General features: G+C 39.2%; 2 protein-coding genes across 2 annotated transcripts in view; one reads left to right on the top strand and one right to left on the bottom strand.

The window, feature by feature from the left end:
• The first annotated feature begins 2,813 nt into the window (after positions 1–2,813).
• C21H2orf88 (chromosome 21 C2orf88 homolog) lies at positions 2,814–3,077 on the top strand. Its single transcript, XM_062506732.1, has one exon. The coding sequence runs from the start codon at positions 2,814–2,816 to the stop codon at positions 3,075–3,077; it is 264 nt and encodes an 87-aa protein (XP_062362716.1).
• Positions 3,078–6,406: 3,329 nt separating this feature from the next.
• The window catches only part of HIBCH (3-hydroxyisobutyryl-CoA hydrolase), a 34,036-nt gene continuing 12,607 nt past the window's right edge, over positions 6,407–27,835 (bottom strand). Inside the window, exons 7-14 of the mRNA XM_062506711.1 lie at positions 24,114–24,192; positions 19,921–20,066; positions 19,179–19,265; positions 17,940–17,998; positions 17,103–17,184; positions 14,408–14,527; positions 13,204–13,237; positions 6,407–8,414 (exon numbers count right to left, since the gene is read on the bottom strand). Coding sequence (XP_062362695.1) covers positions 8,299–8,414; positions 13,204–13,237; positions 14,408–14,527; positions 17,103–17,184; positions 17,940–17,998; positions 19,179–19,265; positions 19,921–20,066; positions 24,114–24,192 — 723 coding nt within the window. The 3' untranslated portion in view covers positions 6,407–8,298. The remainder of the gene's footprint in view (positions 8,415–13,203; positions 13,238–14,407; positions 14,528–17,102; positions 17,185–17,939; positions 17,999–19,178; positions 19,266–19,920; positions 20,067–24,113; positions 24,193–27,835) is intronic.

Below are 27,835 nucleotides of genomic sequence, written 5' to 3'. Positions count from 1 at the left end.
GTAAAAGGAGCTGGTTTAATTTGTTGGGGTTTCTCCCTCTCAGGGTATGAGTGTTGTGAGGAAAGGTGGAGATGTTCAAGTCCCTGTTAGAACTCAACACTGGAGATGAGTTAGGCAGAGAGGATTTAACAGCACTTCACCGTGTCTGTGCAGGCAAGGGCTGTCAGCAAAACAAGGAAGCAGCCAGAAGGTTGAGGGCAGCTTCATTTGCAATCATTTCTGTGCCAACAATTATTAACTCCAGTAGACCAGGCAGACTGTAACACTCACTGCAGTGGCTTGGAAAGCTTGGCTGGGCTCTGTAAAAAATGAAATGAGCAACAGGCAAGAATTTAAACTTGGGTTGATAACTTTGCTTTGAAGCTCAACTGATTTGGAACAGTTGAGTTGTATTGTGTGCCTTGCAAGCTTTAGAGCCACCCTGTCCTCTGTGTAGGACAGTCCCAGAAATGTTTAACTTGCCCAAATCAAGAGGCAGAGGTGGGGAGTTCTGCAGAGGAAGATGCTGACCTTAGGGAATTTCTCCCTACCTGCTTTAGGAGAAGTTTTTCCTCCCTCTACTCACATTCTGTCCTTTCCATTAGACACTAACTTATGTGCTGGTGTCCCCTAACAGAAATCTGCAGCTGTACAAGGGAAACATTACGGCAGTGATAAAATCCAAACTAAAGCTAGCTTCTGTTTAACACACCTCCATTAAAAAGCTAAAAAATCAAAATAAAAAACCTATAGCTCCAGACTTGGATTAAAAAAATCTAAATCTGATTAGACTATTTTATGGAAAGCATCAGGGATAAACTCTGATAAAAATACACTGAAGCTGTGTAGTACCTTGGCTGGATCAAGACTGCAGCTTTCAGGTATCAGCAGTGCTGGGCAGTACTTGCTGTGAGTGATTCTTTACCATGTACTTGGATCTACATATTTGTCCAGAAGAGCAAGTGGAAGTGATTAGTATTAATATTTTATTAATGGTAAATATTGAAATTAGACATGCACAAGATATTACTATTAAAGCTTTGAATTATTCAGCTTTCTGAATTGCTTTCAGGCCTCTCCTTGGCCTCTGGTCTGTAGGCATGTTAAGTTTGATCAGTGTATGTGATGGATGGACATGGGTATGAGCCTCCATGGGGATAAATGTAGTTTTTCGTGCAGTGAAGGGAATCCTGCTGTTTATTGCTCTAATGACAAGTTACCCATCCATCCTTTACTCATTTAATGCCAAGTTATTGGAATAAGAATCTGACAGCTTGGCTCTGCTCTGTGTTGGTAAAACTGCAAGTGGAGGTCAGCCCTTGGCAGCAGGGTTTGTGTTACAGGCCTGTGAACTGCAGTGCCTGTCCCAGAGCAGTGGGCACATGCTGCAGCAGGTCAGTGTGCACAGAGGAGGCTGACTGAACTTCACTGAGGTGGTTTACAAACATTCCTCTACAATGCTGAAATGTCCTGGTACAAAGCTAAAGGTGTGGAAATATTTGTGTGGACTTGGGTGTTTTCTGGAGCCCCTTAGGACTGACTTCCTACAAACAGGTAGCAGTGGTTTTGATCCTACCTGTGAAGCACCATTTGCCTACAAATGGGATTAATTTCCTCTGCAAATATTTGCCTGTGATCAGGTTACTGGATTGGAGCCCTTATTTCCTCCAGTGTATAAAGGAAATAAATAAGGCTTAACATCTCTGCCATGATTGTGTTTTCAAGGGCTATTTACAAAAAATCTTTAACTTTGGCTGACCTTAGTACAGCGTCATTGGGTGAAGCTGTAGGGAACAGTTGGTTTCTGTGCTGTGCAGTCTTTATTTTGGCTGGCAGTCTGTTAACTCTGATAAGTGGGTAAGTACATGCCAAGGAAAGTCAGGCATATCGTGAGATTCTGTTTTTCCTGAGAGAAAGTAGCCCCAGAAACAGCTTTGTAGGCCAGTAAACAAAAACCCATGTACCAGAATTTGGAGTTGACAAATTCTGGATCTTGAGGACTTGAAAAGGACTCTGCCAGGTGTTTGGTTGGTCTTTCCCTTCTCTAGATGTAGAGTGGTCTGGCTCTAGTGAGACTGGTGCTCTGGCTCTGTTGAAACTGCCTTGATCACAGCAGGCTGCTGCTGCTTTCCCTACCCTCTCCAGGGGAAAAACAAAAACAGCTCTTGTTCCTTGTGAATACCTTCTGGTGGCTGCCCTGCTCCAGCTTCCTCGAGCAACAGCAGAATGACACTGGGAATTGGTGCCCAAAGGGCGTGTGACAGCCATGACACGGGACTCTGGCTATGGTGGTTGTGTGGTGCTTCTGTGGGGTGGTTTTGGTGCTTATTTCCAGCAGCAGCAGCAGTTCCTGGAGCTAAACACTATTTGTTTGCAGTTTCAGGAGAAGTGCAACTCACTGTCAGCTTGGAAGAAACACTTTATTTTTAAGACTTTTACATTCCTAGATGGCCTACATCCTGTACGGGGAATTGCATTCAAAGGCAACGTGAATTCAGGTCAAACTTTGCCTCCTTGTAGGAGATGGATGTTAGTGATAAAAACATTTTACGCACACTGGGCAGAGATTTATTTAAGCAGCTTCTACAAGCGCCTGTAGTGAATTTACGTTTCCTTTGAGCTCACTGAGAATGGTAAACTATTTATTGCCTTTATATGAAACACTGTTTTGACAGATTTCCTCAGAAGCAGCACAAAAAGAGATGCTCTGTTCTTTGAAAATAACTGGAGCCACTGGCAAGAAGCGGCAGCACTGCATCAAACAAAGGAACTGCTTCCAGCTTATTAAAACATGCTGCTGAACTGAATTTTGCAGCTGCATTTTCCGATGTACCATGGGATGCATCAAATCCAAGGCTGCCTTCCAAGGTTCCAACGCTGTCCAGGATGAGAGGATCGGGGCAGGGGGCGAGGGCTGCACCGGGGAGAAGTCGTCGCTGCTGGCGGTGAAGGCGGAGGAGAGGGGCCCCTCGAGCCCCCTGGTGCTGGACTACGCGCACCGGCTGTCCCGGGACATCCTGGAGCAGGCGGTCAAACAGTGGGCGGTGACCGAGAGCAAGTACAGCGACATCCCCTTCATCGAGAGCGACGTGCCCTGAGCCCCGGCACAGCCTGGCTGGTCCCAGAGCGCCCGTGCGTGCTGCCAGGGCAGACAGAGCACCCCCAGCCGTCCTCGGAGCATCGCCGTGGGGAGGTGGCTGCAGGGAGAGCCTCAGAACATTTGCCTTTTAACGTAGATTGCGAACAAATTGGATTGCAGTAGAACCTGTTCATCAAGTGTCATTTGTTGTCGGCCATGTGTTGAGTGTACTATGTCTTTGTATGTGTTGGATGTGACCAGAAATCAACATTAAAAAGACGATGAGAAGACTGTGGCTACCCTGCACCTCTACAAGCACTGCCCAAGAGGACAAAACATGGATTATTTCTATGTTCTGCATTAAAGACCAGTGGTCTGTCTGTGGGTGAGATGAACTCTCTGTGCTTGGTGAATTTGTCTGTGTTTCACTAAAGTGAAATCAAGGTCTGCATGTAGCAAAGGTTACTGCTATCATAAATTTTACTTCTGATTCTGTGACCTAACTAAATCTGTAAAACCACAAAATGAAGGTGATGAGAGGTGCTTTGTAAACCCCACTAGTATTCAGAACCATGTGGATGACGATGCTATTCACTTTCCACTGAAGTGAGCCAGTGAGAAACATGCCAGTGTTGATAAGCAGTGCATTATCATTAACAGATGCTTCTGTAAATGCATTACAGCTCGTCTCTAAAACCCTGCAGTAAGATAGATTTATGACATCTGCTGTGTTCAGACCAAAACTGTTTGGTTTTTTGGTTTTGTTTGGGGTTGTTTTGTGTTAGGGTGCTGGTTTGGGAGCATTTGCTTTTGTTGTTTTACTGTAACCCAGAGAGATGTGCAAAAACTACTGATGGGAACTAGTGAAAGGAACCTTCAGAGGTCTGGCAGTGCTTTAGGACAATTTGTTTCATGGGAGCTGTGGCTGCATTACACTGAAATTCCTGTCTGAAGTACCACCCTTGGGACAGGACATCTTCCTTCTGTAGGCTGCTTCTTCCCTGCTGGAAAACCTGTTCGTGGCAGTGCCAGCAGGATCCACAGGAGCCCCAGCCCTGAGCAGTGCTCTGAATGCAGAGCCAGGGACTAAGCCTTAGGCCCAAAGCTCCAGGGCTGTGTTCCTCCCCCAGTGCATCCACACACTGCTCCCTGCTTGCCCAGGACTTGCAGCCTGACCCACTGCACTCAGGGCTGGCCTGGGACAGACCAGAACACGGATGCATTATTCCTATTCATCCCAAAGGTGCAATGTTGCTGATGTTTTATACAAAGTGAAGGCCTTCTAACAGCTTGGCTTTTACCACCTGTTGTTCTTTTTTCTGTGATGCTCAGTTTAAAATACACAGTTCCTTTTCTTAGATCAGAATGCTTTCTGTTTTGTTTTCATTTTATAGAGAAATGCTTTCCATACTGGCTAAAGCTGTTACTATTTTTAAAAGGTACACATAGTTCTAGTAAATGATCCAAAGCATGACTTTCCAAGCAATGGGGAGCAAGCAGAAAGAGGACCGTGTCAAATGCTGGTTTTAGCTTATTCTCTGACATAAGACAGTCTATGAATTGAGCTGTTTTGCAAATGTTGTGCCACAAACTTAGGTATTTGAAATTCACCCATACTGGGAAGTGGTTTTATCAGGAATAAAGGGTGAAAAATGTTTCTCTGTGACACAGCACAAGGCTGCCATTAAATCCCAGTGACCAGACTGGATTCCCAGTGACCTGCTATTAAGGCTGTTCTCAGGCTTTTGCTGGAAAAGGGAACGAAATCAGTTTATGCTGTAATGTCATCCTCTTTGAAGTTCTGTAGTTGTCTTCAAAGCCATTTGCAAAGTGGGACTAAGGTTTTATGGTTCACGTAAATCCTCCTGCTAAGTGATGTTCCTTCAACTTCTACAGCATATGAAACATAAGACCATACTCTGTTTGCTCTAAAATACCTCCATATATTAGTGTGAGTTAGAAAGCAAAGGCAAAACACTGATCCAGTCAGTATGTATCAACTGGATACTGCTTAACCACAGTATTAAAAAAGATTCCTGTTCTAGCTAAAATAAAGCTTTATTGCAAAAAAGGGCCAACCTTTCTAATGTGAGCGTGGGCTCGAGAATGTTAACACTGCTAACCACAGTAATTAAAAAGGCCAAAGCTCTGGAGCCATTGTTGGCCAGGCAGGTGAGAAGCAGGCAGAAAACTGCACTGCTGTCAGAGCACCTCGAGGTGCACCTGCCCTGGCCCTTGTACAAGGCACCCTTGTGGATGCCACGGGTAGTGAGGTGTTGCAGTGCTTCCTGCTGCCACATCTCTCATCTTTCCTCTGGATGTAGCCTTAGCAGCTGATACTCTTCAGGAATATCAGCTGCACTTTTGAAAGCAGCTCCCTGTTGGCCGGCTGCCACGGCACGCTCCAGCAGCAGGCAGAGCTGTGCACCAGCCCAGGGTTCCACCACAGCCTCCCCGGCGATTCCCCCGGAGGAGGAGCTCGCCCAGGCACACTGAAGGTGCCCCAAGGACTGCTGCTCTGGGGTGCTGCCCTGCCTGCCCTGAGAGCTGCCCGCGGGGACTCGGCACCAGCTGCTTGCTGGCCCAAGCAGTCCCTCACCTGCAGCCACCAACCTCACCTCACTGGTGACTACAGCAGCTTCAGAATGGCCCCAAGTGCAATTCCAGCTGCTTTACCATGCTTTTCATGACATTGGCACTTCAGGGAAGGCACGCAGCAAATGGAAAGCAAACAAGCTTGCAAACAACAGGGAGACAGCATCTCACCAGGAAAATCATCTCTTTTACAGGATGCTGTCCTTATAAATAATGCACTTCCCCTTAATAGAAAATAAATCTGTTCAGTGCTACAGTCTGGTGAGAGACTGAGGGAGATCTCTCTCCAGAGCTCTGCTGTACATTTAATAGGCACAATGCTAATACATAGTAAAAATAAAGACTTCTTCACCTAAATAAATTTATGCTAAGCTGTGCTAGAGTTTCACAGAGCCACTGACAGTGGGTTTCCAGCTAAGTTACCATTGATTCTTTGATGTGATTTTGTGTAATAAAGGCACTCCAGTTTGGGACTGGCATACTCTGCAAAACTGTTTACTTCTATTTAGGAGTTAAAATACATTTGCTTTATATTTTCTCCAGGAAACAAGATTAATCTGAGTGGATATGATGTGACTGACTTGATATTCTAATAATGGTTCAAAATACATTAACTGCAGCACAACTTTGTAAAGCTGATGTTTCTGGAGTAAGGCACATCAGTATTCCCAAATAAAACACACTACAGTATATTTTTACAGTATTTTTTGTGGAAACTATTTTCTTGTGGACCAAATAAAATTCAACTTACCATCTGCTTGTATGCCTTTTATTTGAAAAAAAAAAAAATAAACCACAGGATTGCACAGATTGGATAGGATCTTGTTACCTTGAGCTTGGGATACTTCCTGTTCACATAAATTTTGGAAGCAACTGAACATGCAAGTCAAAGCTTATTAATTCAAAAGTATGTTCTTCCTAAAATCTTGTATGCCACTTACAGTCAGAGGATGCATGATCCCTACTCCCTCGGAATGACTGCGTTTCTCATTTAATATAGTTGGCTGAAGACTGCTCCTTTTGTACAAAAATAATGGAATTAACCAGTCTTTAAAAAATAAATTAAAAATAGCAATTGTTTATGAATGTAAAACGTGTAAAAATTTTAAATAATATGGGGGAGGTTTGCATTTCTTATGGGACCAGCTTGAGGTAGAAAGCCACATGATACTTTAAGAATTACCCTAGAAGTATTAATGAAATCTCAATTATTTTTGGAACTAAATCCAAGGACAGTCCCATAACAATTTTGTCCATGGTAACATAAACAATTTGAACAATTTTATCTTACAAGACCAGTGCCAAAGCAAGGTGCCATTTTTTCTTGATTTAGCTCTCCATTTGCTCACCTCTGATTTTTTTAAAGTCACTGTTGGTAGTTCACCTTGATGCCTGAATTTCCTGGACTTTGTTTCCAGGCAACAGCCCCTAGAAAGGAAAGAGCCTTAAGCCCCATTGCAGACCATTGCTGTTGGTAATAAAAACTGCCTGGCACTGAAAACTCCTTAATGGTTCTGCTGCAGCTCTGACTTTCTGATTCCCCAGTGCTGGTTATTAACTATGGCATTTGAACAGAAGTTTTCTTCCTTTGGGCTTCAGAAAAGCCAAAAATTTGTATTTGTGACCTGCCTGTAAGTGCAGAAATAAGTAGGAAGAAACACTACTGCGTGATCTGATGAAGCATAAAAAAGAAGGTGTAATGTTGAAGAAAGATTAGCAGCTGTCTGTTGCACACACAATAGAAAAAATTTATTTTCCCTCCCACAAATACTTGTATCCAGGGGTTCTGGCTGTGTTGTGTAACTTCATGTATTACTAGCATCAGAATCCCACCACCCTGAATAACCTGGAAATGTCCTGCTTGGAGTTCACAGCAAGCTTTGAGGCACTTGTTTCTTCACCACTGTAAGACCAAGAAAAACCAGCCGTTTTCTGAAATAGTGAAATACTGATTATGCAGTTGAATCAGACATAAGGACATTTTTCAAAACGGGCTATGCAAGCAAAGAGAAGTGCTCTAGGCTCTGGCAACATTATTATGTTTGAAATAATGTTTACATCACACAGCAAGGCTGAAAAACGACCAAACCCTAAATCAATAGAACAATTTCTTGTTCTCAGACTAATAATGTATCAGTCTGAGCTTTTATTTAAAAGGATACTTAACACCATGGATTCTGTCTTGCGTTTTCCTTTGTAGCTCTGACTGCATTAAAGGTTTAACCATATTTTATTTTCATTGTACACAGAAGAATCTGTGGCACAATCTAATTTACCAGATCAGTGACAGAGCCAAGAACACAACACTCTTTGACTTTTTGCTTATTAGGTCATCCCTTAACAGTGCTCTTTTCCCCAAAGGCTCCTCCTAAACTAAGAGTCGATGCAAAAAAATTAAATGTTAATCACTGTGTGAAGCAGTAAAAATAAAAATTTGCCTTGAAGTGATTTTTCCATTATTAACCAGAGATACAATTATTTTCTCATTACAGAGAATGTTCCTGAATAAAGAAAAAAAAACTAAAAAATAAAAGCCATGTGTATCTCAGGCTAGCTAAAGAAGTCTTGTCCAAATTGATCACACTACTGTTAATTTTTATATCACATAACTAAGCAGATAGGTAAGATTTCAGTAGGTTTGAGCTTTACAGCTTGAGATCGTCGTTTCCCAGTGGTTTAAAACAGTTGTCCACAAATTCATCACTGACTTCTTCCAGAGCAGCTGGCTTCCATTTGGGGGACTGGTCTTTGTCAATCAGCACTGTCAGGTGGAACAGAGGAACACCAAAGTTACTCATAAACTTCCTCTAAGCTAAAATGACTTAAAATTGTATGGGGGAGACACACCTGTGTGCCCTGGAGAAGGCAGAGTTTTTCTAACACAGACACTTCTACTCTAATAAAAGCTCCTGTCCAGAGGTGTCTTTGGGAGCTGCTAGATGATCCAAGAACAGTGGATCACTTCAAAAGCAGCCCAAGATTTGAAGGAATAGACCTGAAATTAGTGGTCTAGTTAGACCTGCCACTCTTGGCTGACTTAGGCTTCTTCATGGGAGCCTGGGAACAGCACCTGACACTGCTACTTTTGGACAAGGCTTTCACATCTCTGCAAAATCTGACTCTTGGGAGTGCACAGGAGATGACTCAGTGGTGCCAAGTGCCTAAAAGTAATTTGAACACATCACTTGAACTAATAATGAAATAACTCAAGAGCAAAGAGTAAAGCAAGGTAACTTTGTGAGAACTGAGGGTATTTATTTGTAAATACTGACAGCTACTGAGGCCTGGGTAGATTTAACTGTGACAATCTGTATAATCTCAGTATATAGGCTTTATGCTGCATCCTAGGAAATACATCACTGAAGATAAAAACCACCACTGAATGAATCACGTATAAAAGGCTAACAAGAAAATGCCAATTCCCAAAAAACATTCCCTGTATCACAAGAATGTTGGAAGGCACGTCAGCAATGGCTGCATTAGCAAACTACAAAACAAGAGGGAGTTAATTTGTGTGTAAAAATGACCAGTATTAATGGAATTTCAGAGTATCCTTCAGAGCACCTTTCAGGCTTTAAAAAACCCATAAAGATGCTACTGAAAATGTGAAATTGTTATGATTTAAAGAACAGCTGTAAGAACTGTGGCCCCCTAGGATGCACTGACTGCCAGCAACCCTCACAACACACATTCCCTTCAGGTGAGAGATCAGCAACTGATTTGGAGATGCACCTGTGATCTGGGGAAACCTCTCGACCAACACAGCCCACAGCATATGAGAGAGGAGGGGCAGCAGGAGGGAGCACATTTCAAATTCCTCTCCTGAGAACGGCCTTTATTTATCCATTTTCTGACAAAGAGTTTGAAGTGGGATGGTTCTAAAGGCAGGTGAACTATGACACAGAGACTGGATATTTAAAAAAAAGAAAAAAACAGCAGCTACTTTTGGGTAAGTTGTGTTTTTCTAAACTTTGTTCTTACTGAACAAGATGAGGATGTGTAAGGGGGTAGAATTTTACGTTAGTGAAAAGAATGCTTATCAAAAAAAACAGGCACTATGGCTTGCCTACCAACCTGTAGTAAAAAAATGTGACCTGAAAACTTCTCTTTACCTTTTGTGTTTGTAACCAATGGTTGAGAGTGCCTAGAAAATAAACACTGTTTAAATGACAACTACAGTAATTAATATTTCTGTAGCTGAAGACATACAGGCATCACAGCTCTTCAGCTTACATCCCTGAACAGTTAAGCAAATCGGAGCCCTACATCTATTTATTTGCAAATAGGGAACTAAGGACTCCTTGGAAACAGATGAACTGTGAAAAGTAACTCATTACATGGGAAACTGCAATTCCACAGTGAACAATTCATGAGGACGATTCTTTAAAAAAAATGTCCTGTAAAAGAGTGCTTTTACTATGTTGTTCAACTGGCTAACTCACTGAAAAGCTACGATCTTCCAAGTTATTGGAAGATAACCACTGATTGGCTTGGGTCAAAAGATGTAATTGTCCCAAATCTATTGTATTTATTCTACTGGAGTAGTACTTACCTTCTGATTTTCTTCACTTGTACTTGAAGTTCAGAGTCTAGCCAAAATAGTCTGTTCTCCTCAAAAGCCAACGCTGACTAGAGATGGTTTAAATTAAAGAGGAAAAGGTGTCCATGTATGTCAGCACAGCTTCCCCTCTGCCATGCTGCAGCAAGTGCTGCCAGCTCTCCACTCCAGAGTACTGCTGTCTGCTCAGGTTCATCCTTCTGTCTGGATCTGTGGTCAGTTGTACTCTGGTGGGTAAACTAAATGCTCACCTGAAGTCTTTAATCTTGTACAAGTCTTTTTTTTTTTCCCAGCAGCATCATGAAAATATTCCCTTTCTGCATTGACTTCTTTGTATCTCTACACCTTGAGCTCAATCATTATAAAACCAGGAAAAAAAATACTAAGAATTCTAAGATAGGCTAAGGAAAATTCATTATGATAAAAGTAACTGAGCAGCTACATGGTTAAGCATTTGTTCTTGTGTTTCACCTTTTTTAATCAAAATCCCAAACCCCTCTGTTCAGTAGCAGTGACTTTACCAGACTTCAGTCAGTGCTTTGTTGCTGAGCTTCCTCTGGCACAGTCAAAACTCTGGTATTTCCAAGCCCCTGACATTCTCTTTGCTGCCATAAAAATCTCTTGACTCGTGCAGGGCCCTGGGGTGCCCAGGGTACAGCTCACATCTGCCAGCACTGCAGGGGAGATGGCAGAAGCTGCACAGAAATATCATCTTTGCAGGATCAGCAAGATGTAGGAGACCTTTCCAATTCCATTTCAAGTGCACATTCTGCACGAAGACTTAGGAGGATGGTTTAACAGATACTTTTCCCTGAGATTCGCTGCTAAGATTGTCCTACCTGGATGTGTTTGAGCACTGGCTCCAAAACTGACCACTTCTCTTAGGCAGTAAGATTTGAAAAGCAATTCTTGGCAACTACCCAGACCTGAGCATTTCTTAGTTTACATATTATTCTATTAATCAAGGTGAAAATTTGATACCTAATGTGTTCCAAGTCCACATTTACCATTTTTATAGGAAGATGCTGATGATCCATGTTTTATGCTTTAAGAATTTTGGCTTTTCTAATCACAAGAATCATAAACAGGGAAGACTGCCATAGCAGATTTTCAGGTTGAAAGAATACTGGCTAAAAATATTAAAAAAAATATTTAAAAGAAATTTTGACCTCAGGTCAAAGCAGGTTTAAAAAGCTTTTCAACTACTCACTAAAAAGTCGTTTTAAATTATGGTTTGAAGCAGATGAAAGGTATTATTAAAACCTGACCTGTGGCCATTGGCTGCTGAGAAACATTCTTAAACTAAAATCTGATTGTTGTAACTCAGCTTCTTTTGGTGATAGATCTTTCTGTGGTAGAGAGGGTCAAGAGCTGGTTCTTAAATGCTTGTAATGTAATGCTTTAAGAAAGAAAAAGCTAATACTTAACACTTTTATCAATTTTATTCACAATGGTTGGTCCTGTTAAGTACTTAATAATCTCCCTTCCTGTTAAAAAGGATGCTCTACATCTCGATGGATAATGATTTTTATGACTACAAAAGTGATCTTCAGTCTGATTCTACACTCCTCTGCAACAAGAGAAACAATGCTAAGACTGAAAATCTGAGAACAAGATCTATGCAGTAAGCAGAGATCAAAATTCAATTTCAGGAGCAAATTATTATAAGCAATCCCCTAGTGCAGCTGGATCTTTGGTGGGTTTGTTTTTTTCCTTCCCCTGATATAGTTAAAGTTTTGCTACATCATCCTGTAAAAAGAGAAGTTTCCCAACTACTGCTCTTGCAGCCTCTCTCTTTCCATGCAGTTTCTGTATTTCCTGGCCATACTGACAAGGGATTTGCCTTTGTTCTGTACTGCAGTCCCAGATGGTTTCATGACCTTGTGCCTCGCAAGGAGAAATTCAGTTGGTGTTCCTCTGACTCTCAGACTTGGAGTTTGTCACTTCCTGAATTAACTACATTTCAGCAGCTTATTTGCCGATTTAGAATATATCCCAGGAATAGTGTTTTTAACATATCCTTGTCCCCATTACCAACATAATGAAAATCACTTCTCAACACGTGTGGTAAATTCTTCAAAGGAGTGTCTGCTAGTAAGTGCTAAAGACTAATTAATTAAAATCAGAAGCCTTCCCCATGAAGGGATAAATTTTGCATCTCTCACCCCAGGCTACCTTTAACAGAGTGTTGCTAATAGGAGACACTCCAACTAATATCCATTCCTCAAGTGAATTTTAAACTGCTTTATAAAGACAGATACAAAACAATAAGGAAGAGGTGATAATACTTGAGTATGTAACTGTGTGAATTAGAAGTCCAACCAAAAGTTATGCATCCAAATGCCTTGTACTGTAAACTCCTTGGAAAAAGAAATACCTGTGCTTTATTCCATCTCGTGATGAACAGTACATAAATAATTGCTCCAGCTCCTAACAGATGTGACTTTGGGTTTGACAAACTGCACAGTGAATCAGCAGTAGGATCAAGGACAGGCTTGAAGCCTGTCTCCTAGATGAACTTGCTGAGCCACTGCTCTACTTTTACCACTACCAATGCCTTAAGATGCTGAATTGGTTAACGTTAGGTTTAGATAGATAGTTTTTTAGTAGTAAAACACTTCCATTCAGCGATATTCTGGACATGAAGGAAAGTAAGTCTTTGTTCTAACAGTTTTGTATATAAACAGTTGTTCTTGATTTTTGAGTCCTTAAAGCATTGGGTAGTTGGCTGAACCAGCTCTGTAGCAACACCAAGCCTGGACACAAGTGATGCATGTAAAATGTGAGATGCTGAAACCAGGTGGATAAATAATGTTAGGGAACTGAGATTACACAAAGGAGACAACGTGGCTCCTGTGCTCTGCCTATGGAAAACTGGGAAGTTTTCTCTGGGCTGCTGCTGCATGCACTTGTAGTGGTTTTCAAAGAAGCACCACAATTGTGAATTTGTGTGCTATTAAGCTTGAGGAGGGTTTCTGGTGTGGATATTTACCTGCTCGAACCCCTTCATAGAAGTCATGGCCTTTCTGAAAGATTAGGAGAAAAAAAAGCTGTAACATAACAGATTCTATTTATCCCTTCTTTCCCTAGCCCACTTCTGCTTGAAATGCAAGTTCTCAAGATTCAGTTAAATCCCACTTGGACTGTTCTTTTCTAGGCCTACTTTGTTTATTAAAGAGCTCTGTATCTTCTTGCTTAAATGAGCCACATCTCTTAAAATCAGTCTGCTGACCTGTAGCTGATCAGGCACTGTGCCACAGTCCAAGTTCTCTCTTTGTAACACCTCATATATCTTTTTCTAAAGAGCTTCACATGATGGGGCTAAGGTATGTATTAGCAGAAATTCTTCTGAGAAAGGCCAGTCTTCAGAAATTGTGATGTATTCTGCATATTTGGGACACTTTGCAGTTAAATGGAATCCTGTAAATATCCAATTATTTTTTAATAAAGGTAAACGTAACACTTAAATCCCTAAGCATGTTCCATTAGTAATGGAGCCACAATCCTAGTTTTAGTCAGGTATTAGAACATATCAAAATTAAGACAGATTTTCAATGCTTTAATTATTTACTTTAACCTTCATCAATCATTTGATTGGACGTATAAAAACCATTTTAAAATGTGACAAAACTACTAATAAGGATTCCATGGGGATCCCTGTAAGGCATTTCTTCAGGTAATTCAGTTAGCAGCACTGTTCCACTGGGAGGGTCACTTTCTCATATGTTATCCAAGTACTCAGCACTTAGTACAAATAGCACTAAAATCTCTTGCTGTGATAAATTTTTCATAGACAGCACTCTTGAAAGGTAGTGATAAACAACTATTTGCACCCTGCTGCTGGGAACTGAGGCACTGAGGACTAAGCAATTTAAACAGAAAACCTGTTCAAGAACACCAGTTTAAAAATTACAATCCAAATGTGAAACTAGCAACATAGTAATGTTTTCATGCTTTTTTTAACAGAAGCCTTCTACATTCCCATCTGACCATCCTTAATGTAGTGTCCTTTGCATTCCATAGGATAACATGAAACTAGAAAAAAACTGACAGCTTCACAAACACAAAAATGACATTGAAAATTAAAACCCTATAAATTATAAACTCTTGATGAAATCTACATAAAATTTTTAGTCCCTGGTGAAGTGTTCCCCCTCTGTGGCTGGAAAGGGCCAAGGGGCTCAGCTGGTGCTTACCATGCACGCTTGGCTCAGTCTGTATTCCATCTGGAGGACCTCCTGTAAGCTCATGGAAGCTCCTTCCTTGAGCTGCTTGAGAGTCAGCTTTAAAGACGTAGGTGACATCTTATTAATAGTCTGGGGAAGACATTAGTATTATTGTTTTCTTCAATTTGGACACATTTGCAAATCTCTTTTGTGCATTTTAAACTTTGTGAAGTAAATGACGCCTCTCTTCTCCCGAGTTTCCTCTGTGACACCTATTCCTCCTGCTCCCTCCCACCAAGCTGTCACATTAAATGAACTTTCCTGCATAAGCTTTGATCAGCAAGATCTCTGGGATGTGTGCCATTACTTGTGGAAAGCATAGAAGTCCTCAGGTCCCATCATTTATGATCAACTTATTACTAGCCAGAGAAATTAATGTAGTTTGAAAGACATTATCAAGAAGAATCTTTTGGCAAGTGAAGGCAAGTGTTACAAGCAATTACACTGTTTTTGGAATTATATATATATACATAGTGTGAATTGCTCTTAAATTTACTGATATTGTAGGTGGTATTAGTATTGCTTAGCATTTAATTTTTGTTTGGCACAATAGAGTAATAAGGTGATACTAGAGAGACTGGCAACAAACTTCAGGCCATTGCTTCAAATATTACAATAAACTAAAATATTACAATAAACCAAATGTATTTATCCAGGTTTCTTGTCTGGGATCAACAGATACTGAAGTAATTAAGCCCTATATTATTCCACTGATAGGAAGCTTGGAGGTCAAGCCTTACTTCTTTTGACAGAAGTATAGCCTATAAATATTGTGCCACAGACAGGATTCTTTTAAAGCACACACACAAATGCTGGAAATCTGGCTCTCAGCATTGAGAGCCATCCTTTGGTTAACAGCATGCCAGTAAACAGTAGGGGAAAGTGAAGAGAAAGACAAGATACTAGTTAAGAAAAAAGAACTGAGCTTTACAGCTTCATGGGGTTGTAGAGAAAAGGAGCTAATTCTTATTGTTGCTTATCATTGTTTTCTTCCTCTAAACACGATCCTCCTCTCTCTGTAAACCCAAATAAAAGATGTCTATTGTACCATGAACCATAGATAGATTTCTGGATAATTAGGACATTTTTACCACTATTAAAAAGCAGCAGATGGTAAGATTTGCCTCTTTACATTATTTTCATTGCAGACATTAGGCTCCTTACCACAGCCTGAAATGGCAGGTTTCCAGTCATCAGCAGCAAGATTTTTTTCTAGCTCCCAATTACTCCTCATCCCTCCAGACACCAGCTGATACAGCAGTGACCCATTTTGCCTAGTTAAGCTGAAAAACATGTGATTGCTACACAAGCACAGTCTGTGGAATTGTGCCTTCAAAGCACTGGTTCTCTTGTTCTGTAACTTGCATGTAATCACTGTGCAAGAGAGAAAAGCTGACAAAGAATAAGGCAACACTGGCTCCAAGTGCCAACAGTTCCCGAGTTCTGGTCAAGCTCTCCAAAAATGCCTTTGTCCCTCTTCTGCCTTTCAGCAGATTAAGAGATCTGCTGTACCTCTAACTACATCACTCTGTAGGTCCCAGATGGGAGACAGCTCTTAACTGTGCCCCTTACTTCCTGTAAGGTGCTCTTGCTGGCCTTACCTTTCAACTGGACCTTCCCTCCTTTTGAGTTTCACATTCTGTCATTAAGATTAGGAAGTCTTTGCTTAGACCAGGTTAAATGCTACACATGGTATAGCCAGATGATTCCAGGGGTGGAATGGTCATGGCAAGTTCTGGTCAAAGCAAGCACTGGAATGGGGAAGATCTGAAAACAGCACTCAAGGCAGCTCCCAGACTGGTTATCTTGGCATATCAATGAGGCTGAAGGTGGAGGAGGTACTGAGAGGAACACGGCAGGAAAATGGGTAGGCGTAATTGCAGAAAAATGAGTCACCAGTGTAGCTATAAATACATCCTCTGTACAAAGAGGAGGGGATTGGTGCTAGGGAACAAGCCCGAAAAAGAGACAGGATAGGCTGGAGTGGGGAGTACTAAAATGCAAAGAAGTCTTCATAGAAGTACTGACATCCATTCCAGTATCTTTCAAACCATCTTGATTTTGACACGATGATCCCAAAGCTCTAAGCTGAATTTGCAGTAGACTGAACACCACTAAAATGCTAACAGAAGGTGATTAAGTGGCACTGACACAGTGGATTCCCTTACAAGCACAGAAGTGGGAATAGTGACTTTCTTTCACTTAAAAACCCCAAAGCCTCCCAGAGGTCCAGTGCCTCACTCCCCATGCAATAGATGAAGACATCCATCACTTACTTTCTGAGCTATCAATGCATTTGTTCAACCAGGGAACAATGGTCCTGGAGGAGCTCTGACAATGTACGAGGAGTATCTAGCCAAAGCTACACAAGAAAGCTGCCCCAGGACAGAACATCACTCTCACTGGTCTGATAACAAAGGTTCAGAATGCTGCTTTGAATTCAACACTACCGAGCTTCATTCCTGCCACCTACCTCGGCCATTTGCTGCACACAAATTGTGATTTTAGAGGAATACCCTACTGAGAATCCCTCAGGACTATGTGTGAGAACCTGAAGCGTTCAGTCCAAAGCCCTATAGGGTAACTTAAGTCTGCCCTCCCTATGATAAGAAACCATAAAACCAGACTTAAAATCTCTTAACAAAAATAACATAGAAGACTTTACCTCCAGCTGCTTCATGGCAAAAGGAGAACCATCTTGCTTTAACTTTTTAACAATTTCTTCCATACTATTTGCTGAAAAAATACTAGAAGAAAAAAATATCAGTTAACCAGCTGGTTTAGTCTCCTTCTTCTTACCTTTGAAGGGTCAGTAACATTGACATTAGCAACAGAGCATAACCAGCTGATTTGGCTTTTTTTAACAATGTCTTCCATGTTGTTCAGTTTCAAGTAACTCAGGCATCACCTTTTCCTTTACAAATGTCCAGTGTTTCTATAAACCTTACTAACAAACTCTGGTATTTATCTATAAAATTTAATTACTACCATCAGTTTTAGCTGTATTTTTATAACATAGCAAATCTTCAGCTATCAGCTTCGTTCTACTGGTTTGGTGTCAGCATCTCTTATCTATAAATGTAGTTATTGCCATCCTTCTTCCAGAGCTTTAGCTCCTTCTTATCACTCTCACTTATTTCTCCTTCCCCTTCTGATACACAAAAGTTCCAGCTATCACAGAAATGGCCTTAACCCAATGACTACTGTAAACGTGTTGGGTAACATTTCCTGTTCAACAGAACAGCAATTCTCACAAATTCCCATCCCATATCCATAGAAAATGTACATTTGAATGTTCCATAGCCTATGAATCAGGCTACTTTGCCCAAGTACTTCATGTACTGATGAGTGAAATATTTAATGAGCTTCAGAGAAAGCTCCTTAAAATGTTACTTAAACTTGGAGGTAATTTCTTTTACCATATCTGAGAAATACTGTTACTAGATTTAACTTCATATTCTCTAGCCATGAGAATAAAAATTTTTAAAAGATTGATGAATACCTGTTAATCTTCTCCATATGTCCATCCAGTGCAAACTCCTTTTCTTGATCAATTGTGCACTATTTAAAAAGCAAATACATACTTTACTTGGCTATTTTAGTCTGAAAAGTTCATCAGTACCAAAAAAATCAGTGACTTGTGTTCCAGAAATATCTTATCATAAATGAACACTTAATATTCATAAAACAGTGAAGTTCTTAATTAGTTACAGTTTTTCAATGTGTATATATGAACTTGTCAGTATCCTGTGAATGTTAAAGATGTTGCCTCATACTGCAGTGCTTGCTCTGAGCTACTATTAATGCATGTTTGTCTGGGTGGTTATGTTGTACACAAGTAATTCTGATATTCTATCAAAACACTTCTGTGCAATACACTAAGAAAGTCAGTGTAGGTAAATCTACTCCAAAATCAGATTTATTTTTTTTTTTAAAAAAAAACATTCATTTTCTTTAATATTATGCACACCTCTGTTTAGGCTTTTTTTAATGACCAAAAAAAAAAGGCATTTCTCTTCCTTCTCTATGTAGTTTAACAAAATTTTATTTAGACATATAAAATGTGTGATAGATCCATCAGCCTTCTGTGGCTGTCAAATGTTTCACATCTTCTGGCATTAAGAGGCTTGGGACATAAGAAGATGTTTCAGGAACAGCAGCTGAAGCTGAAGAAGTTCCCTGGCATTTCAGCTCTGATAACTAAAAATACACAGTTTCCTTTTCCATTCAGTGTCATCTTGTAAAGTGGGATACTGTAACATATAATCACTCCTATTTCATAGCATTCTGTTTTGTCAAAATAATCAGTACTGTGATGTAAATTAGCTTATCACATTTATTTTTCCAATTAATCTTATTTATGAACTTAGTAATTACAAAACAGAAATAACAAGAGTAGACACAGCTCATTTTAAAGCTGAACAACAGCAGACTAATTGACTGAGTAACACTGAATACTGGTTTGACTCTAGAAGCTTTCTGTATTTTGAAAGAGAGCTGCAATGCACATCAAAAGAATTAAAATAGCCACTGACTGTAAAGGCAAAACCTTTTATTGTCATGCCCATTGTTACATGGGGCTAGCACAATTATGGAATTAACATTCTAGTATGGATAGAGTGCAAAGACTTTGGAAACTCATTGTTTTCAACCATAAAAAATGATAATCAGTACCATGGATAAAAAAAGAATGTCTATATGTATTTAAAAATTTTGCTTGATTTCAGTATTTTCCCATTACCTTCATGTGGTAAGAGTTCAATAAATCTGCAATTTTTTCTTTTGAAGGAGATTTCAATGCTATCAGGTCTTTCTCCAAGGCAGGTAGCTATTAAAAATAAGATGTAATTACAAGTAAGTAAAATAAAACATACTGCTAGGGTTATTACTAAGGTAACACTAGGATATACATAAATAAACTCCCCCTCATCCTCCCCAACTTTCTGGCAGACCTTAAAGAAGGACAACGCAAACAATACAAGGACAGTTCATGTGTCAGTTTTGAACCACGCAAATTTAAAATTATGTCTGCAGTCACCAGCACAGAACTGCTTCCCAAGCAACCCCCCAGAGCTGCAGCAGGTAAAGGCAGGCTGCACCAGTCTGAAAGGAAAGAACATTTTAACGGGGTGTTACCTTCACTGTGAACTTTGCAGTTGTATAAATCTCTAGTTTCATACACTGTTGTCTAAACTGTACAATTTTTTAAGCAACTTCATTCTGCTGAGCAGATCATGCCCTTCGAACAGTGGAATTGTAAAAACAGCACCATTTGCTTCCTCCTTCAAGCGAAGCTGTCCCCAGCTGGCAAGTGTTAGAAGGACAGCTCGAGAGTGTCTCACCAGCCCTGTTTGTAGGGCATGGGCAGCGAACATCAGTGCACCTGTGCAGACACCCCTGATGGTAACAGTGTTCTGGGGTGCTAAAACCCCAAACCTCTCAGTGGGGCTGTGGGCTGTGCCCTGGCCAGCACTGTTGATTACCTTTTCAGATTCTACAAAATGGGTAGCAATGCCAACTCTTAGCACATCTCTTCCTTTCAGCCTGCATCCTGTTAGAGCGAGGTAATAGCCAATCTTTCCTGAGAGCCTTGGCAAGAAATACCCTCCACCTACATCAGGGAAAAGGCCTGTAATAAACAACACAAAACAAAAGTGAAGGGAGGAGATCTTGTACTCATCATCACTAGCAGGACTTTTTCTTGTCTCAATTTCATTTTCCTTATGTAGGCACAGCAACCTTGCCCAAATTTCTCCTTGACTTGGCTTGACATTTCTGGCATCAACACCCTTCCTAAAAGCAAACTCTTGAACACTTTCCAGACTTCATCCTTTCCACTGGCACATACTTTTAAAAAAATCTACCAAACAAGAATATTTATTCTATTTGCCAACAACTTGAGATAATTTTAGGTACTTGAAAAATCAAGTGTCTTCTCAGCAAACAAACAGAAGTGACACAAAGAACTGTGAAATAATTTGTGCAAGATCAAACTGGATGCTGATTTTTCACTTACATCTTTTATTGTGATAAAAATATTAAACACTGATGAAGTGCCTCTTGCACAGCTTAGTTTGAGCAAATTTTGGGGCTGAGAATTCAATAACAGATGAACAATATTGCCAGGGTCTTGCTGAAAGTGGAGGCACAAGATGCTGACTTAAAACTTGGCTCTATGACAGGACTGTGACTAAGCTAAAATTTAAAAAAAAATTATTAAACGCTCCAGTTTAGTAACTGTCTTATATACTTTTTTAGAATTGACAGATTATGGTAATTTAAAAAAAAAATCAAAGCCGTGACTAGAATTTAACATACTTTAAAATATCAGCCTTCTGTTATACACATTGATCACCCAAAAATAAATTCAGACATCTTTTTTAAACATACTTAAACTTGAGAAAACTTAAGCTTAGCTGTATCGATTTCAGAAATCTGAATGCAAAGAAGCAGGTTCAAGTTACTACCTTGAAATCATGCCAATGGTGCATTCATGAAACTGAAAGTCTTTTACAGAAATTAAAGGTGTGGTGGATTTTTTTTTTTCCTACTTTGAGAGAATGAATCTAATTAGTCATGAAAACAAATGAAAAAGAATACAAATGAGCAATAAGAAACTTGTAAAACACTTGCCAAACAAGATATATTAACTGGGAAAATTCAGATGTACCTAAGGAGTTTTAAATGGGGTTCTGAGAGAAGATGGTAATTTTTCACTCACAAGTAATTGCTTTTGTTCACAAGAGTCAATGTATATATTCTTGAAAGACCCTATTCCAAGTATTTTGAGACATGGGAAATTAGTGGTCTCTGAGTAGTCCTTCCCCTTGGATGGAATAAGGGGAGGTTTCTTCCAGTGTTTCCCTCCTAATAATCTTAGTATCTAACTGAGATATCTAACCCATCTCAGCTTCTCCTCTGGCTCACTCCTGGTCTTCTTTTTCTTCTGCTGATTCTAATACATCAAAAAGTTAGGTTTAGGAGTCACTTCTTATCAGTTACAGCTGTAGTACTCTACTCCCACTGCTTTGTGTGCTGTTATTAATTGATTTATTCCTCATCCCCCAGGCTACTGAGACATACTGCTCTTCTGAAATACTGAATGCCTTGCTGGCACCCTTTAAAAGCCCTAAGCTGTATTAACTCCAATTCATCACTTACCTTCTTTTTCATCTGTACTCACATTCTCAAATAGTGAGTACATCTATTCTATATTTTACCCTCTCAGCTTGATCCTAACAGTGATGTCAAGACTTCTATTTAGTTTTATGTTTTGATTCATCTGTCTCCCCTTGGATATCCTTCTACTGCAAAAAAAAGCCCAAACTCAACCTCATTTAAAAGTAAAACCCGACTTAAAAATGCCCTCCAAAGCAAAAAGGAAATTACATTACTATCTCCATTCCCCAGAACAACAACAGCAGTAATATTTTTTCTTTTTGCTGTAATTAAAAGAGTACTGATGCTGGACTACTGCTCTCCCCATGCTCCAGCACATTTCCAGAGGAAAAACATCTTTCTATGGGGATCCATAGTGCCCTTCCACTTGGCCATACACAGGAAATCAGTTCTAAATAAACTGTGAAGTTGATTAGCTTAAGTTGCTTAAGAGGCAAATAAACCTGAATTGAATGAAGGTTTCTTTAATTAAGGAATTTACAAACAGGATTAGTGAAAGTCTACCTAATCCACTTTAAACTTACTTGGTTGTATAGTCTGCTATAGCTTCTACTGTATCCTTTTCGATGCTCCTCTCTTCCTTCTTCTCTTATAATTTTACTCCTCTTGTCCACGTTCTACATATTGCTCTTAGTTCTCTCAGTAATGCTTCCCATACATTTCTCTTGGCTGCTGGGGTTCTCTTAATGTATTCCATACCTGATTTTTGTTTTGTTGGGTTTTTTTGGGTTTTTTTGTTTGGTTGGTGGTTTTTTTTTGTTAGCATTTAGCAATCACTTCTCAGTTTCCTAGTGAAGTAAGAGAAGAGCTGTGTTACTGCTGGGCTGCCCAGGCCTGCTTGCAGCCTGTGCTCTGACACAGGTGCAACATGCTCTGCTCTTATCCCAAAGGTGCAACTCTGCATTTGCCAAGCAGAATAAAGGCAGTGCTGCTACATTCTCACCCTGTCTGGCAGGGGAGGTTGGGAATTTATTAGCGCTGACTTCTAAAAAAGAAACTTAGCAGGGATATGCAACAAAGCATCCATTATTAGTGTAACATCACCTCGAAGGCCATACCTTACACTTGCATTCTTTGTTTTCCCCACCAGTGGTTCTTCCACACCCTCCCACTCTGTGCTGCCTTCCAGGGCTTTATCTTATCTATGTCAAACTCCTACAGTCTAGAGCTGCCTTTTCTTTGTACTTGCTAAGTGGCATATTTACCTATATCCTTTTATTTATGGTGGTGTACAATTGCAGAATAATTGTGTGAAAATGGAGAAGCTGAATGAATGCTTTGTTTTCATTCCACAGCAAAGGTATCATGCCTACTCAAATAAGTGAGCACATGAGAAAAAACAATTAATACAGTATCTAGAGAGCTAGACATTTTAAAACTCCCCACAGAGATCAAAACAGCTAAGCCTTTAAATCCAGATTTCAATGGTTTTACTTCTAAGTGATCCTAAAAGGTGTTTAATTACTTTCCTTCCTAAGCAAGTTCTAAGCTTTTCCTTCACATTCTTCACAGTCTATTTTTGTTTAAATAACTCCTTGCCAACACAAGAAATCTGTGTAAAGTACATAGTTCTTGTTAATATAAAACTACTTATATCTTTACCTTTGAAGAAGAAAGTGAAGGCACCTTTATTATTAGAATAATTTCATACACCAATGAACCTCTGTTTAGTTCAAAACAGGGCTGAAGTAGATTTTGTTTTTTTCATCCCAGCTTTACTCGTTCAAAGAAATTATATTTATCAGCTAGCAGGAATTGCTCTAATGTTTTTCTCAGGAATTAAAATGGCAACAAGCTTGCTTGTATTTGGGTGATTTATTATGCTTTATTGTGCTTTGACAGTTGCATCAGGAGAGTTCCCTTTAATGTGACTCATTTTTCTTGTGCAAAAGAAGAATACCTGGATCTTTATGTAGCTTAGCTCTGGGATCCATTTCTTTTTTGTACCTCTCAGAACTGACAAAGAAACTGGAGGATCAAACATTAGAAAACACAAGGTACATGTTGCTGTTTAAAACAAAAGAAGGTGACAATGGAGATGCTGAGATCTTGCCTAGGCACAATCTCTGCACAATTGTAATGGGTCTGGATTAATAATCTACAAGGAAAACTGGAATTCCAAAATCTGTCTCATTAACATTGCAGAGCAGCTTGCAGTACACCCAGTTCATACCAAGTTCACAAGGTAAAGCTGGTGTACCTGCACTGGGAGCTTCAGACTTTATCTGCCTCCATCTGCAGCAAGACTTAGTTATATTTTTTAAAAAAGATATCCTGACAGCCTTTGTGTCAGTCTACGTAGTGAAAACTCCAAGAACACAGATAAGCTTCTGGTAATTTAACAGAAAATACTTTCCATATATAGTTATCTCCAATTGCCTTGTAGAATTCTTTCCCTACCACCAAAGCTAAAACAAAGTCAAAGACATTTTACCCTGATTACACAAACAGTGAATGCTGAACACATTAACATGTGATAATTAGTTACATCACTTACCTATTGCTGTTTCTGGCATGGCAAAAACAGTCTTTTCTGTAGCAACTCGAAAATGTCCATGGACTGAGACACCAACTCCCTACACAGGCAAAGGACACAGTTATAAAATTACTGGTAAAAATAATCATAACCTCAATCCTATGTTACACACCTCTTGCTTTGCTTTACAATTCAAATAATATTAGCTTTACCATGTGCAGCTCAACTAAATATTAAAAGGTCTTTTATGGTTCAAGGGCTAATGAAGCATTGTATTATGTTCATGAATTGGCTGAAATAGCTTTCTGTGCTTTGAAAGATGGGTGAGTCACACAGAGAATAACCTCAAAAAGCCATGAGTGCCTCTGTTATCTCCATTGAACTACCAAGGGAGTTGACATCCTTTAGCTAATGTTAGTTACTCCATGTCATTTTTGTACATACTTCATATCACCAACAAAAGAAAGCAAATACTTTTGGAAAATACATAAATTTCACAAAGTTGTCATCCTAATGCTTTCAAAAGAAATAATTATTAACTGTTCTTCTAATTTGATAATAACCTATACTATAAATACAGAGGTATTTCAAGCAGAAAAAGCCTTTGGAATTACCGATTAAAATTCAAAATACACAACTAAATCTGAAAATATTTTCAAGTTTCTTCTGTGAAATGACTACCTGCCACTCTTGGGCTTTAATACAGATGTATGAAGTTTTTAAGACTCCAGTTTAATTTCCTGAGAAATGTACCCATAGGGTAAGTGGTTATCAAACCCAATTTTATATTCAGGAACTAAGCCAAATGTATTCACAGGAAGCACTGCTGTTCCAAGGAGGCAAATGGGATTTGAGCAAACATCTGAATCTTATTTTCACAGGCTAAAACTTTCTGTCTCACCCCTTATCTGTGTTTTAGCCCTTTCTCTGAGCACTGGGCAGATCTCATCTGAGCAGCAGCAAGAGCAATAGGCCTGTATTTAATTGTCCTGAAAATGCAAAGCTACATGCAAAGCTGCTTTCACTCCTAAACCAGCTCCAGAACTCTGAAATGAAATGGAAATGTGACTTCATTGCATCCAACTTTTACATGTCCTAACACCATATTTGCACTGCATTAAGTAAAACCTGCTGTTATTTTGATGCATGTTCACCAATAATGATAACCTTTTTCTAAAGATAATGAAATAACAATCATGCCTATTTTGGTCTTTCTAATGCTTAAATTAATATTTTCTAATCCTGTATCTAAAAATACTTACACTGTCTATCTCAAAGCATTTTTTCTGGTTTGTTTTCTAGACAATCAGAATTTTATTTAAGGGCTCAAATTTTTGGCTTGAGTATTAAGCACCAAAGATGTGAGTGTGATTTCCATGAAGCGAGCTTCTCTTCTAAGCTTGTTCTTTTTTTAGAGTGATAAAAATAAATGTCGAGTTTTAATAATAGAAAGTTGAAAGATGTAATTTTCATTTGAAAGAAGTAATTAAATGATATTTCTCTTTCTCAAGTGCTTAAGCCATAATTGGATTTGTTTTGTAGACAGCCTTTGTGTTTTGTATTGTAGATAAGTCTTATTTCAGCTGTATATTTAAAAGACTAAAACTGTATTTTCCTTTTATTCATCATAAAGAAAGTGGTGTAAACATGTTCTTGCTTCTTTGAAGATCATTTCTAAATAATCCAATATTAAGATAAAATTTGGAGAGAAAAATCAGTTAATGGTACAAATCCCAGTAATTTCTTTACTGGTGTTCATATGCTTTTTTTGTTTATTTCTAACTCCCCAAATGGCTAAAATGAACAAACCAGTCAGAAGTCTAAATGCATTCCTCCTTCATTTCTGGATTTTCTGATTTTATTTTGTTTTCATTTAGCTGAACTCTTATACAGCTGGAGTCCCCCCTAGGAGGCCCTTCACACCATTAAAAAATCTTCAGTTGGACTGTGTTCACTTCACCAGGTACTTCCAGCATTTACACATACAAGTCAACACTGTGTAATAACTTTATTAAAATACACTATATTCTACACTGTCACTGCTTTTCATGATCTTATATACTAAAGCTGACATCTTCCTTCAGACTTCTCCAAGGTAACAATACACTCCCATGGTCAATCAGGCTTTTACTGCTGGAAATTTATTCTTCCATTGACAGCTGAATTTTGAATTTTGTAAAGGGTACTTACAGAATGAGACTAGAAATTAAAGAGAATTTTTCCATGAGCACAGGAGTGTGTTAGTCTCAGCATACCTCAGGGAGGCACATTAATTTTATGGGCAGTTCAGTCTGAAGTCATCAACAAGCTTACAAAAAAGAATGTAAAGTATCTGGATTTTATTTCCCATATAAGACTGCCCACTCAACGCTGTATTTCAAAAGTCATTATGTGACTTTATCATTGATTTCCAGTTTTTTCTCATGATGAATACAGAACCTTATTACAAGTATTCTTCTAATGAAAAACAGGGTGGCCAACAGATGCAGAAATGAAATACAACTACTGTGTATCTTTTTTGTCCCGAAGGCTGTATTATCTTAAATTGAGAATGGCCCACATTTAGTAAATCAGAGCATTTGGAAAGCTATTCAGAAATTGAGGGCCACCACAACAGAGGACTATAGAGAGTGAAATAAATATTCCCTTCCTGATCACTTACAGAAAAGCAGACCTGTGCCACAGCAAAACCACACATCACACTTGGCTATTTACTAAATAGTCTAGCTCAGACTGTTAAGGAATCACTGCCTAGGAATGTTTAGGCAACAAAATAAAAGAAACATAAATAGAAAAGGTCTTCAGGGATGTTGCTTGTGTCACCTTCTCCAGGTTGGTAAATAATTTTTAGCTGTTTGAGTAATCAGTGTTACTGTAATACCAATATTGACTGCTGTGAAAGTCTTTTTGTAACAGCTCCCATCAAGTGACTACACTTTTTTAATTTTTAACTGCATGAGAATAGCTGCTGGTAGAGCTAGAAATAAAATGAAATGTAGCAACCAATTGAGCATAACCGAGCATAACACAACAAAGGGTAAATATGTCTGCATACGAATGTGCAAAAATAGCCAAGGTGCAGCAGAAATGTTTTCAAATGTATTCAATGTTTCAAAATAAGTGAGTGGAATTGATTCAGGAATCAGCAGGAGCTTATAGCTACACTGGATCAAAAAATCATGGATGTAAGAGCATTACCCCCTGCATCCAGACACAATGAATCTTAAACTGAATCAAAATTAATCTTTGTTTATCATTAATGTTATAGTCCATTCCAAAGAGAATATTCCCTTTTCATCTGTAGATACTAACAGACAAGATGACACAGTGAACCAGAGCATGCAGTGTGACAGATCAGTCTGGACACAGCATATCACCTTCTTTGGCTGCTGACATATAAATCAACTCTATACAAGTATTTTAAAAATATCATTAAAAACAGTGAGTATTGTGAACTTTTCAGTATTTTAGTGTGGCATTCTAAAACATAAAATATTGATGTTATGTAATTTAAATATAAAATATTTATTTCCATATACTGATTATGTACTAGAGAGTCTCAGTCCAAATTGCTACAGATATACAGAAGCACAACGAGCTGACTGAAGACATTATCTGTACTGATATCTGATGTCTCAGACTTGTTCTTCTGACCCCTAAGTATTTAAGCAAATTGATCCAGCTACATGAATAGTAATAATTTAGGTCAGGTTCTTCTCACAGGGCTACTAAGGGAAAAAGAC

This window comes from Cinclus cinclus, chromosome 21 (genome assembly GCF_963662255.1).
Source record: "Cinclus cinclus chromosome 21, bCinCin1.1, whole genome shotgun sequence".
Lineage (NCBI taxonomy): Eukaryota > Metazoa > Chordata > Aves > Passeriformes > Cinclidae > Cinclus > Cinclus cinclus.
Note: the sequence above shows the minus strand (reverse complement) of the source record. Positions and strands in the feature narration are given on the sequence as shown.